Raw genomic sequence first — 13654 nt, forward strand, 5'->3', positions numbered from 1 at the left:
TGGTTACTGATGTTTTATTTATTTTTTTAATTTATTTATTTTTTTATCTCACTTGTATTTTTATAACACCCCGGTTTATTTTGACAACAATCTTTTCTGACTTATATCCATATGAATTTGAGATTAGTTATCCCAAAGTACACAGAAATTACCTATATTTACCTGTAAGATTATTAAATGCTGACGAATACTTATTAACACATCAATTTAAGCACGCCAATGCAATAGAACTTTTTCCAACTTTTGAAATTATTTTTTCCCACCTAATCCAATTTATATCTGACATTTAGTTTACATGTGTATGTAAAACAGACATATTCTTCAACTGACCATAAGATAAACCAGCATACAAGTGTCCATACTTCTGTATATAATTAAATTTTCAGAGGCAAAGTGGTTCAAATAGGAGCAAATAATTTGACCTCATGAAATAAACCAGACAAAAGAAGTATTACACGTGTTGAAGATTAATTCCAAAAATTTTTCTCCTTCCTGTTTTTTAAACATACAAGTGTGCACTATGGGTGTGTGTGAATTAAAACACTTCTAATCTAGACTGTGATCTCCTATGCACAGGCTATTGTTACTCAATAAAAAGCCCTGGGGCAAAGAGTGAGGTAGCACAGGTGAGAGAGGGCACCTGTCCTCATGAAGCTATCCACACAAACTACTGCAGAGGTAGACTCAATTTCCTAAGTCTCAGTGGGCTCAGGTGCTGACCTGGGCCTTTCAAGTGATGTTTTACTTCATTTTTGTTGTTCTATATGAAGGCACTTCAAAAAGTTCGTGGAAAAATAGAATTGCAGGACATACAGATCTTTCCACGAACTTTCTGAAGTGCCTTCCAATGCTGTTTGTTCCACTGTTTTTGTAATTGGGGCAAACTGGGAGGTTCAACTAGTGCACAAACACTTGATATACTCCATGAACTCCCCCATAAACTGTCTGAATCAAAGATTTTTATTTTTTCTTCTGCCAAACACAACTGAGTTGCATCTACAATTATTTTTAAGATATGAAACAGGAAATCAACTGAAGAAACAGCTGGGGCCTTGGACTGTAGAGCACACTGGCTGAGAAATGCAGAGGGTGGGGACGGATCACCGCCTGCAGCAGAGCATGGCCAGCCTCAGTGCGCCTTCTCCAGGAACGCCGAGCAACACCTGACACACTGTTGGTACACCGCCTCAAAGTCAGAGTCATTCCCATAATAAGGGTCTTCAATAATAAGCTGTTTTTGTGGATCATAGCTCCCAAGTAGTTCAATTTTAGCTTTGCAGTTTTTAACTTGATTACTTTTTCTCTTCAAATCCCTCAGATTGCTTTCATCCATACACAGTATATAATCAAATGTGGTGAAGTCTTCTTTGGTCACCTGCCGGGCTACGTGACTCATGGGAATACCATGCCTCTTCATGCAGCTTTGCCCCCGATAATCAGGAGGGTTCCCTACTTCATACGTGGATGTCGCTGCACTGTCTATCCTCCAATTATCTGAAACATTTTGGTCAGTTACAAGTTTTCTGAAAACTGCTTCTGCAATCGGTGACCGACAGATGTTACCCAGGCACACGAATAGCACTGACTTGGGCACCTGCTCGGCCATCTTCCTGTGTTTACTGATGTTTTAGATGTTCAAAGATATCATTTGGGCCCAAGAACTTTCTATCTTTCCCTTCCATCATCCTTTTGTTTATTGCCCCGTGGTGGTAATATGGCCGCCCCAGCTGTAGGCATTACATCTGCATTCAAAGGATGAGAGGAGGAAGGACGGAGCCAGCAAAATCTGTCCTCTTTTATCAAGAAAGTAAAAAGCTTTTTCCAGAAACTATCAGAAGATGTCCTCTTCCAGCTCTTTGATCAGAACTATATTAGATGGCCATTCGTAAATGTAATAAAACCTTAGATTATAAGTAATTAGAATCTTTGCCATGATGTACTAAATTAATCTTCTATTAGCAAGGGAAAAAGGGACAATGGCATTGGGTAGACAATTAACAGCATCAGCCACACTTATGGAGACCTTTCTGCCTCCACTCTTTCTGAATACTCAAATTACTCACATTAATTCATTTATGTCTTTTATTTTTCCTCTCAGATTGAAAGCAGAACTCGTGTTTTACTCATTTTCCTCTATCTTTTACACAATAGGCCCCCAATAAGTGTTGTTGAATATATTAAAAATATTATAAAAGTTTTTGAAGTGTATGTAAAATAATGCTTTTTAAAGCAGTTATAGAAAGAAAAAATAAAACGTGATTTTTACATTGATGCATTAGCTACTACTCCATTTCAAACATACTAGGTAAAGTAGGCTTAAGTGAAATTTCAGAGAAGAGAAGAGGAACAAATATAAACAACAAATAGAAAACATTTTTATAATTGTAACAACAATTCAGACAAAACTGAAATTCATCTTCATAAAATGAAGTTAATTTCCTGTTTCTTTGTCCTCTAATGCATTCTGTACCACAAAGATAGGTAGATTATTCCAGAAATACTAATTCTTTCTTTCAGGTTCAGAAAACTTCAGTGGATCTCAAGGCTCATAAGAAACTTTCCACATTCCTTGCTCTAGTGCTCAAAACTCTACAATATGGTCCCAACCAACCATCCTGTCACTCACACTTCTTGCATCAGAATATTTTGCTCTGGCTAAATTCTTCTACTCAGAGGCCTCTCAACACCTCTTTGGCATTCCACTTCCCATGACCTCAGATACCTTCAGTTTCTCTCTTGGCTTGTTTGATCCTGATTTAGCCTTCAAAAGCTAGCTCAAGTATCAAGTTGATAATTAAATAATGTGCATTTCCAGCACTCTTCAGGCTGGAAATACAGCTTGCTTTTGGCATATCTTCTGCCTGTATTGGGTTTTGTTACTTCAGTTGTCCAAGAGTCACATGTGTGAACTGCCATCATTTCCTTTACATGAAGTATCGTCCTCAGCAGAGCACTGCAGCAGCAACTATGTCTTCTGTAATGGGAAACTGATTGCTACAGTTCTGGGAGTGATCATGCTTACCATTTAATTACCAATTATAAAATTATATATTAGCTAACACTATATAGGAACTGTATTAAGAACTGTCATCTGACTCAATCTTATAAGGTAAGTACTATTTTCATTCCCATTTTGTAGTTGAGGAAACAGAAAATCTACCTTAGATAGCCTCTAATTCAGGAGTCAGTATATTTTTTCTGTAAAGGGCTAGATAGTAAATATTTTAGGTGTTGCAGTCCATACGGTCTCTGTTGCAACTATTCAACTCAGCCATTGAAAGCAGGAAAGCAGCAAAGATACTAAGAAAACAAATAGGTGTACCGTTGTCCCAGTAAAACTTTATTACTAAAATAGGCAATGGGCTGAATTTGGCTCAGGGACTGTGGGTTGCTGACTTCTGTTCTAGTCCAAATAATCGGCTTTATATATTAGGCCAAGAAAGGTAAAGTCACTTGGTCCAGACTGCAACAGAAGCAGATATAGAGTCCAGGTCTTCTGATTGGTTGCTTAGTGGTCTTTCACTACTAACTGAATGGGGGTAATTATTCTGTAGTAAATTGAGCCTTTGAAACTATAAGGCAGATCTGATACTATTGAAAAATTAGATCATTTTAACGGAGATGATTAGATTCATATAATTTGATACGGATTTTATTCCATCTTCTGGATCTTCCAAAGGTGAATGGACTTTAAAACTCAGTTTCCTGGGCCAAACCCGTGGCTCACTCGGGAGAGTGCAACGGGAGCGCAGCGGCGCTGGAAGTGCCGAGGCCGCAGGTTCGGATCCTATATAGGGATGGCCTAGTTTATCTTTCAGAGGAAAGCATTTTTTCAGACTAGATAAACAGATGCCACAATTGCATTTATAGTAAGAACTTAGTGCTTGTTACAGAGCATCAGGGTTTGGTGGTTATGAAACTACTAAAACATTATCAGGATAGTAGTCCCTTGACAAGATTCCTCAGAGTGGTTCTGAATACACATCACTCCCTGCCAACTTTCTAACGTGGCCTCCCATTTTACCAGGGAACATTTTGACATGGTTAGATGCATAGGTATATCCTTTGTGGCTATAGGACAAAACCCATGATTGCTTGACCTCCTTAGCCCCATGTTCTAAAAATATTTAGTTCTGCACTGTTGATTCAAATCTTTGACTGGAAATAAAATTCCTGTGGGGCAGGCTATTATTCTATGAACTTTGTTCCTTTTATTAATAGCCTTGGAATGTCATGGAAAATATAGTTAACATTGCCTTAAAAATCTACTTCTCGAGCACTGTTATCAGCACTCTAAGTTTCTCAATGATTGTCTCAGGACTCTGTGATGATACTAATAGTTTCTAAGAAGAATTTCTTGAGCCAGAAGTCCTATAATGCTAAAATTCTGGCTCTCTGTTGGGTCCTGAAGCTAACCAGAAAATAAGAGAAGCAAATTGAAAATAATATATTTTACTCTCCTGGGTAAAGACAAGATGCTGTTGCCTTGACTACACACGGTGGAATAACCACAGTAGACTGGCCAGCCAAAGCAATAGTGCCCAATGCAATAAGAAGTCTGGGAGATGAGCTGACTCTAGAAGGTCAAGGAATACAGTTATCTTTCATCTTCTGCTGTAATTGTGGCCCCAGAGCATTCTTGTCCTTGACTTATGTTATGACCTGAGGTTACATTTTGATTCTGAGCATCCATGTCTTATTTTGTTATGCGCATCATGTTTAAATACTTAGGATGGCTGGTTAGCTCAGTTGGTTAGAGCATGGTGTTATAACACCAAAGTCTAAGGTTCAGATCCCTATACCAGCCAGCTATCAAAACAAACAAACAAACAAACAAACAAACAAACAAACAAAAAAACCGTATCAACCTTGAAAAAAGTTCAGAATCCTCACCGATCTATATAATTTTTGCGAGTCTGATCTATCATCAAGGAGACTAAGTAAGAAAAATATTTTCTTTGAGCTCGCCAGTTAGTTCAGTTGGCTAGAGTATGGTGCTGATAACACCAAGGTCCTGGGTTCGATCCCTGTACTGGCCAGCCACCAAGAAACAACAAAAAAATCTGTATCTATATCTATATATTTTTTTCTTTGAGTAAACTGAAGTATTATTTACTGTGGGGGACTGGGCAAAAAATGCCTGCACTGTGCCTTTTTTTTTCCTTTTTAAAAAATGCCTACAGTAACTGGTATTCCCAGGCAATCTCCCATCCAAGTGCTAACCAAGCCAGATTCTGCTTTACTTCCGAGATCAGATACTTCCCAGATCAGACAAGATTAGGCATGTTCAGGGTGGTATGGTCATGGACTGCAATGATATCTTATTAGATGGCACCTTCTAGCACTTAAGATATATGCAGCCCTGTGCCCTGAAACCTGTTTTTGAAGAAAAGAAAAATATTTTAAGTATTTTGTCAAAGCAGTGCGAAAAGAGCTAGTTTCCCCAGATTTCAGAATCTATAAGTATTGGTATTAAAGCGGATAAAAAAATTGCCAGCAAGCTCCTGCTAGGGATAACATCAGTAGAGCCTTGGGTTGAGAGCCATAAATACATTTCATCAATGCTGTGAGTTAAGTACAAGATGACTACTACATTCATTATACAGATGAGGAAACTGAGGCTAAGATAGAGAGGTTAAGCAATTCACCCAAGATCATTTAGCTAGTACATGGTGTAGCTAGGACCTAAACTGAAGAAGTCTTACTCTAGAGCCTGAGTGAACCATAAGTCTGTACAATCACTTGGTAAAATCTATACCCTTCAGTGGAGAACTTGCTGAATGAGAAAGAGGCAGGGAGAGGAAATAGCATTGTCCAGTCCCTCGTTCCCTAGATCAATGCTGACTTATTAACAGAGTACATGTTGCAGAGGGACATACCAGCCTTGAGGACCCATGATCAGATCTCATTGTTGCTATTTCCCAATAGTTATCAAAGTCTGTACCTTGCTTTTGTAATGTTATTGAAGTGCAGGGGGAAACGTTACTTTCTTACTTGTTCAAATTACGTGTTTTGGGGTAAATGAAATTTGGTTTTTATACTCATTTTCTCCCTTCATTATTTTAGAATCATGAACTACTAGACCCTTATAGTAATCATTAAGATGATGCACAAATACTCTGGCTCTTTATAATATGTCATAATATAAGACCATGCACAAATATTCTTGGGCCTGTGGTGGGATCACACTTCCCCACCTCCTAGAAGTGACTTGCATTGGCCAATAAAAGTGAGCAGAAGTGGTCTGTGTTTCTCCTAGCAGGAAGCTTTAAGAGCCAGTCTTCTCCTTACTTGGTGACTAGCAATATTCCAAACAGCATAGTATTTAGGCCAAGGGCCCCAAGGTGAGGGTACAATGAAGGTGTGGAGGCAAAGTCTCCTGCCCGTGCCTGCCATCAGTATAAAAGAGTATACTTTTTTTTTTTTTAAAGATGACCAGTAAGGGGATCTCAACCCTTGACTTGGTGTTGTCAGCACTATGCTCTCCCAAGTGAGCTAACCGGCCATTCCTGTATGGGATCCGAACCCATGGCCTTGGTGTTATCAGCACCACACTCTTCCAAGTGAGCCACGGGCCAGCCCTAAGAAAGTATTATTTTCAGGCAGCATATGAAAGGAGCAAAGCATTTGTGGTTTTAAGCCTTCAAGATTTGGAGTTATTACTGCAGCAAAACCTAGCTTCTCCTGACTAGTCTGCTCTTACAGAAAATATTGATGCCTAATTCAAAGCAGCAATGCAGAGAATGTGGCAGAAGGGGATTAAGCTTCTGGCAGGAGTGAAGGCCATCAGTGCTGCCAGCTCAGAGGAAATATCCAAGTATTTCCAGAAGGACTGGAAATAGCAGTACAGAAAGTAAAGTCCCCATGATCCAAGACTGAAACCTGGTCAGGATTTCTTTGGAAACAGAAGTGTGGAATTTCCATTTCCTGCAACTGACCCACACTGACAGGAGCACCCAAGTAGCCCCATGCTTTTTCCACGTGCCCTTAGACATGAAAGAGTATACCTTGAAAGCAATGTGGAGTTTTTAACTAGAAATTGGCCAGACTGAAGTAACTGCTCAGAAGCATATTTTCATTTTCCTGATAAATATGATACGTCAGAAGAGAAACCAAGTGCTTTTCTCTCTCCTTTTCTCCTTTTAGTAATAATTGAAAAGAGTGATGCTGTGAGTTAGGGGTTTAAACAGAAAGAAATTGAAATCTGTGACAGTGATGACTTAATAATATTGCAAATTACAGTTTTTACTTCAGGTAATTTAGCATACCAAATCACAGTTTAATTTCCTTCTACCGAGCCCAGGCATGTGAGGTAGTGTACAGAGAAGGGGCAAGGCAGCGTGGAGGGAGGTGGTGAGGATGTGCATGAGGCAAAAAATTTTAAGGCCTCTCCAATGCAGGTGCCCTTGAAAGACTAATAAAAGTGGCCTGGAGAATGAAAATGCCAGTTTGTTACTATGTGCAAGGCCTGTAGCCCTGATCTCTGGGAGGCCAAGAGTCCTTGCTTCCTTTTGTTCAGGTGTCTGCTCCTCCTGCTGTGTGGAATGCGTGGATCATGGGCCCAGAGGAATGCATAAAGCACACAGCGCACTGACAGCTGTGAGAGGAGGGACGACTTTGAGAGTGTCAGCAAAGCGGAGCTGCTGGTGAATGGCATGTGTCCTTGATTGCACACAATGCCACACGCATGAAGGGCCGGGAAAGGGGGAGCTGAATCACTTAGGACTTGTCTTTTCTTTTAGTATCAAACTTCCAGATGAAACACACACGATTCAATCCGTACTCACCACTCTCCTTGCAAAATACTCAAAATAGGTAAGTGAATTAACTCACCTGGCTGAAGCAGTGCCTGTGTGCTTGGCAGGAGATTTGGGGAAGGGTTCTTCTGATTGAATTTCACCCAAAATAATTATCTGAGTTCCAACCACGAGGTAATGAGGACGGGCCCTCTGAGCTAGCTTGGGAAATAGTAGCCATTCAAACCGTCAGTTTCCCACAGCCAGGCTGCAGCCGGTCAGTTTGACCAAATGTTCACCAGAGCCCTTCATAGTTATTCCCTTCATAGTTATACCCTTCATATGTACCTGGATTCAGAGGTTAAGGGTCAAATAGCTAGGCACCCACAAAGGGTGCTTGAAACTAAAATTCTCAAACTCGGGTGCCTAAGAACCAGCTAGTTAAAACAACTCTTGAGTCCCACCCCATCCTTACTGAATCAGAATCTCTTGAGGTGGGCTAAAGAATCTATATTTTCACATGGTTTCAAGATTATTTTGAAAACTAGGGGGTTTGGGTTTTTCTTTTAAATTTTAAATCTCCTCAAACTTAGCTGAGTGGAAAAAAAGACAAATGTAACCCTTCATAAACATAAGAAGTACAAACACAAAAACACCCAGGGAAACAAAACTCTGACCAAAGACCTCATATAAATAGAGAGATCATATCGTTTATTATCCAAACTGGGACATTTCTGAAAGTGAAATGGGGTGCTATTGATAATTATATCAGGATAACAAGCATAAACTAGGACTCTACTCTGTAAACCAGGACTTATAGTCACCTGAGTTCTACGACTAATCTGGGCAGGAACGTTGTTTAGGATTTAGGCCACTAGAAATTCTTCATCCAGGTCCTGAAGCTTAGCCATCTCTGCAAATATTTTAATAGGGAGGGTTTTATGAGTCCTAAACCCAGAGGATCTGGTTCGGGGCTCACTGTGACTCAGGCAGAGCAGGATGAACTCTTAGCTCCCCACTACCCTGGCTGGGAAGAGGCCAGTAGAAACCTTGACCTCCCTGTGGAAGAGTGCACATACAGCAGTGACATTTACCCACAGCAGTTTCAGAAGTCAGTCTCATGAAATGTAAAGGATTGCTCCTCAGAGGCAGAGATGATGAGAAACAAACCAAGCATTCTTCTATTCCCTATACTCATTTACAGTTCCTAAGAGACAGATTTTTCCCAAGTTTTTAGTTCTGTTCTCATGCAGTCTGCACAAACCACCTAGTAATTATTGTCACACGGTTTCCTACTGCTTTCTTCCCGGGGGGGGGGGAAGAGGTCACAAATATTGCAACATTCTTATACAGCAAAGGAACAATGAGATGAGCATTTTCATTATTCAGTGTATGGCAAAGAAATCAGTGTGTAAAGGGTGTCTTAGAAACGCAAAATAGCTAACCAAGAAAGAATGTATTTCTAGGAAATTTCATTTATTTCTTTGGTTTTAATAATAAATGTGGCATAGAGCTGTTTTTACAAATAATTACAGTGATGCTATTGCACATTTCCTTTCAGGTATCACTTCCATTTTTAAGATATTCTCAAAATATTGTGTTTGTTCAATTATGCATTTCTTAGCAAACTAAACACTCCTCTTAGTTATACAAGTAAACTTCCCTGCATTGGAACTGCCTTCTTAAAATGGGAAGACTAATGAAAATGCATACGCAGAAGAATGTGGATCTTTACAAAGTAACTTCTCTTTTAGAAATTACTTGTATATGTAGGGTAGACTACGCCTCTTCCATGTACCATTGCCAGAGCGTGGAATGAAAGGAAAACATAATTGGCGTTCTGGCCCCCAAGAGAAAAGCAGTATCTGAGGAAACATTGAAATAATTACTAAGTATGTGGATAAAAGAGGCATGGTGATAGTTACAGGAGAAGGGAAAGGGAAGGAAAGGAAGAGAGAAATCGTTCTTAGATGATTATAAAATATATCTTATTTACCTGAGAGAGTTAAACTTCATTGGCTATGCTTTTTAAAAACTGGTCTTAATTACCCTTGAGACCAGAATTCCATACGAGATAAATATGTTTTTAGATAGTTTTCTAAAATATGTATAATTTACTCAAGGAAAAAAGGACTGTGTCCTCTGGAGCCAATCTAGCCTCACAGGTAAATACAAATTTAAGTAGATTCCTAAGAAGCATATTATGTACAGTAGCTGATGGAGTGGAATGTCTGTGAAGAAGCTGGGAAGGTCCGTCAGTTAAGTACATAATAAAAATGTATTGGAAAAATACATCATTTTCTCAGTGGACTATAATTGTCTATGCATAGTAAAAAGCCTTATTTTCAAAAATGTATTCTGCATCCACAGAGTTTAAAATCTCAATAACTGTGTTATTTTTAAAACTCAGAATGCTAAGCAATATCCGTGAGAGTGACAGAAGAACATTGTAGATGTTTTTCTACAATTCACAACTCTCTTCATCACCTTTTTCCTTCTTGTTCTTTTAAAGCAGACTTCATCTAAAGCCATAGGTGGAAAGTTAAAAAAGACAGAGAAACAAAATCCAACTTTCCTTACTAAGTACTTTGAGCGATGCTTTCAGAAGTACCAAAGTATACTTAACTTTAAAAGTATATCCTCTTTTGTTATCCAGGCAGAATTTTCTATTATAAACACATAAGAAAGAGAAGGAAAGAAAGCATCTAAAAGTCTGAAGCACCACATAATCTGCTTCTGCCATTTACACCTGCACATGGTGAGCAAACCTTCCCCATCCCACTGATTTGGAGGCTTCCTCTGCCCAACGCCTTGCCATTCTCCCAGCCCATCCACTCAACTTTGGCTTCACTTGCAACCTATATGAACTTTATTGTACGTGTCCTTATGTACTTTCTATATTATATTGTTTTTATACAAATTATTCCAGCTGTTTACCTATGAACTGCTCGGTTTGGGCTACTGTACACTCCTGTTATGTCCAGCGGGGCCTTTGTTGTGACTTGATGACCCATTTATTCTACTTATGCTGAATGGCGATCACATTTCTTCCAAGTACTCTTTCAATTTCCCTTTCTCCAGAGCCTCCGATCCCAATGTTCACACTCTCACCAAGTGACCATTTCTCCCTCTTTCCTGAGAGAACTGAGGCCACATGTGCTTCCTCAACACCCACGTTCCTTCCTCACCCAGAACTTCCCCAGGGAGCTTCATCCCTTGTGCTCTTGCTTCCACACAACTCCCATCTCTCTGAGACCTTGGCCCTCCGCTCTTCCAGCCCTGGCTTCCTCCTTCTCTCCTGGTTCCTTCTCTCTATTATTAAACCAAACCCCAAGGTCTTGTCAACTCCTTAAGTTTCTGTCCTGCCTCCCTCCCAACGCTACAGAGTCAAACCATTCTGAAGGGCAGTCACCCCAGCTGCCTGTGATGTGTCCTCTGCTTTCTGCTCTCACCACTCTAGGGAAACTATGAGCACCAAGACCATGACAAATCTAATCACCAACGTTTGTGACTTTCTTCTAGTGCTCATCTTCCATGACATTTGCCATATTTAATTCTAGCGCTATGTTTCTCAACACTGTTGGTCTCCATGATAGGGATCCTTCTGATTCCCCTGCTATCACTCTGAACATTCTTCTCAGCCATATGCTCTGTTCTTCGCCCTTCCTTTGCCCTTTAAGTCGAGGCATTCTCCACAGATCTGTCCTTGGCCGTCTTCCTTCCACTCTCAACGTCCTCTGCTTTGGTGATGACTTTTGATCTTTATCGGGTAATTCTCAAATTTAAGTCCCTGGCTATATAACCTCTTCTTTGAACTCCACATTTCTATTTCTAACATCTGCTAGAATACCCAATTTGATGGCCTGGTGACATTTCAAACTCAACATGTTAGAAACAGAAGTAGTTTTCTTCCTGTCTGAAATCTATTTCTACTCAAACTTTCTGTTCCACTTAATAATGTGACAATTTTCCTGAGCACTCATGACTGATAATGCTGCTGTTAATAATAATAGTGATTATAATAATAATGATATTATTACTACTAAGATTATACTTATGAAATTCTTACTATATGCCAGACCTTGTTCTAAGCTTTACATATATTTAATCATTTAATCCTTACAACAACCCTATGACGTAGGAATTATTATTAACCCCACTTTACAGATGAGGAAACTAAGGGACAGAGATGAAATTCCTTGCCCAACATCACACAGCAGCCTGGGTCCAGAGCCAATACTCTTAACTAGCAGGCTATACTGTCTCAGGAAATCTTCAGTGACTGTTGGCAGCATTCTTAAGATGTGTTATAGCTGAGAGTGTTTGGAAGGTGGCTAATTTGAGGTCTGGGGGATTTGAAACTGGGTGGTGGTTATGAGAATGGAAAGAAGAGTAATCTGACAGGAGACAGTGGAGCTCTGTGAGGACAGGAACTGCACTCAACCCTGTGTTATCTGCAGCATCTAGCATAGTGCTTTGAACATTTCAAGTGCACAGTACTTATTGAATGGATGAATGGATAAACGAATGAAATTAAAGATTTTGGAGTTATCTTCACCGAGGTGATAGTTAAAATTGTGGGCCTGGACTAACCTCTAAGGAAGAGCAAAGTTGGAAGATATCCAAACATTGGAGACAAGAGAAGAAAATCGAAGTGTTACAGTAAAAAATAAATAAATAAATAATAACATGAGCAAACAGGGAAATAGAAGGGGATATTAAATAGTGGTCAAGGTGGCACTGGTGTACATGAATTGGAAAGGAGGAGAACCAAGTAAAGTTACTGATGTCTTCAGGGACTAAGTTTAGTAAAGTGTTATAGATGAAAGCTAGTAAAGAAAGAATTAAGATTGAACAAAAGTGGGAAGTAAATGGAGGCAACAGATGCAGAGTATGTGTGAGATTAATGGTGAATGAAGGAAAAGAAAACTCACTACACTCTTTTCTAAACATGTGTCAGTATATGATGCACAGAAAAGACATTTGTTGGAGGTACTCAAATATTTATTAAGTGCACACATGCATGATATGTGAACAAATGAATGAAGGAATCATTTATATTGAATATGAGAAAAATACTATATCTTGACTTCTTTTTTCCTAATTTGAAAATTTCCACCTTCTTTTTTGTGCTGTTAGTGTGTAAATATGAAATACAAAAGTACTTGTAGATGACAAAGTCAATCAACTCTTATAAGAATTGATCTCTTTCTAAGGTATTACTCTTTTACCTGTTGTAGTGGAAAAAGACTCACACAGGAATTAATATCACTATGATTTAGATTGTGGGAAGGTGAATATTTGTGAATAAATATAAGAAATTTTAATTTTCATATCAATTGTTTTAGTATAAGCTATAACTACTCCAGTGACTCTCATCCGAATAGTTTCTTTATTAAAACTAATTGTTTTGCATGTTTGAAAAATGCACAATTTAATCATCGTGGAGAAAAGTCTGCACAATGTCATTACAACATACAAAGCAAACATGACTTGTGGAAATTGGAAAAAACACCTGAAATCAATAAGCATCTATTTGCTTTTATCATTAAATTAAAAACAGAGATCAGGAAAATATTTTAGCTATGGATTTGCCTTTTCTTAATGCTATGAAATTCATGCTGAATGGAGAAAACCCATGCTTGATATGTTCAACTGAGAGTACATTTTCAAGGTGAATTATTAAATCCTCAAAACCTGACCTTCTGAAGAAGGCACTGATGCAAAGCACAGAGTTGGTGACAAAACCCACAAAGATATAAAAATGCATAGATATATGATCAACTAGGGACAAATTTTGATGGAATTATCACCAGATCTCTACAGACAAGGCATATCTATCTAACACACCTACCATAAGCTTTGATTTCATTAATTCCCTGAAAAAGGACATCATGTAGGGTTCTGGATACCAGGTG

At 39.0% G+C, this 13654-nt stretch overlaps 2 protein-coding genes across 17 annotated transcripts in view; both read right to left on the reverse strand.

The window, feature by feature from the left end:
• Window positions 1–13654, reverse strand: part of MCTP1 (multiple C2 and transmembrane domain containing 1) — a 536345-nt gene that overhangs the window by 36375 nt on the left and 486316 nt on the right. The gene's annotated exons all lie outside the window — the stretch shown is intronic.
• Window positions 1053–1606, reverse strand: LOC134370928 (low molecular weight phosphotyrosine protein phosphatase). The gene has a single exon (XM_063087865.1). The coding sequence runs from the start codon at window positions 1604–1606 to the stop codon at window positions 1130–1132; it is 477 nt and encodes a 158-aa protein (XP_062943935.1). The 3' UTR covers window positions 1053–1129.

Source organism: Cynocephalus volans, chromosome 2, assembly GCF_027409185.1.
Source record: "Cynocephalus volans isolate mCynVol1 chromosome 2, mCynVol1.pri, whole genome shotgun sequence".
In the NCBI taxonomy this organism is placed as follows: Eukaryota; Metazoa; Chordata; class Mammalia; order Dermoptera; family Cynocephalidae; genus Cynocephalus; species Cynocephalus volans.

Excerpts from the sequence above, each read along its gene's own strand:
- LOC134370928 (XM_063087865.1), bottom strand. The coding sequence starts at position 1,606 with ATGGCCGAGCAGGTGCCCAAGTCAGTGCTATTCGTGTGCCTGGGTAAC.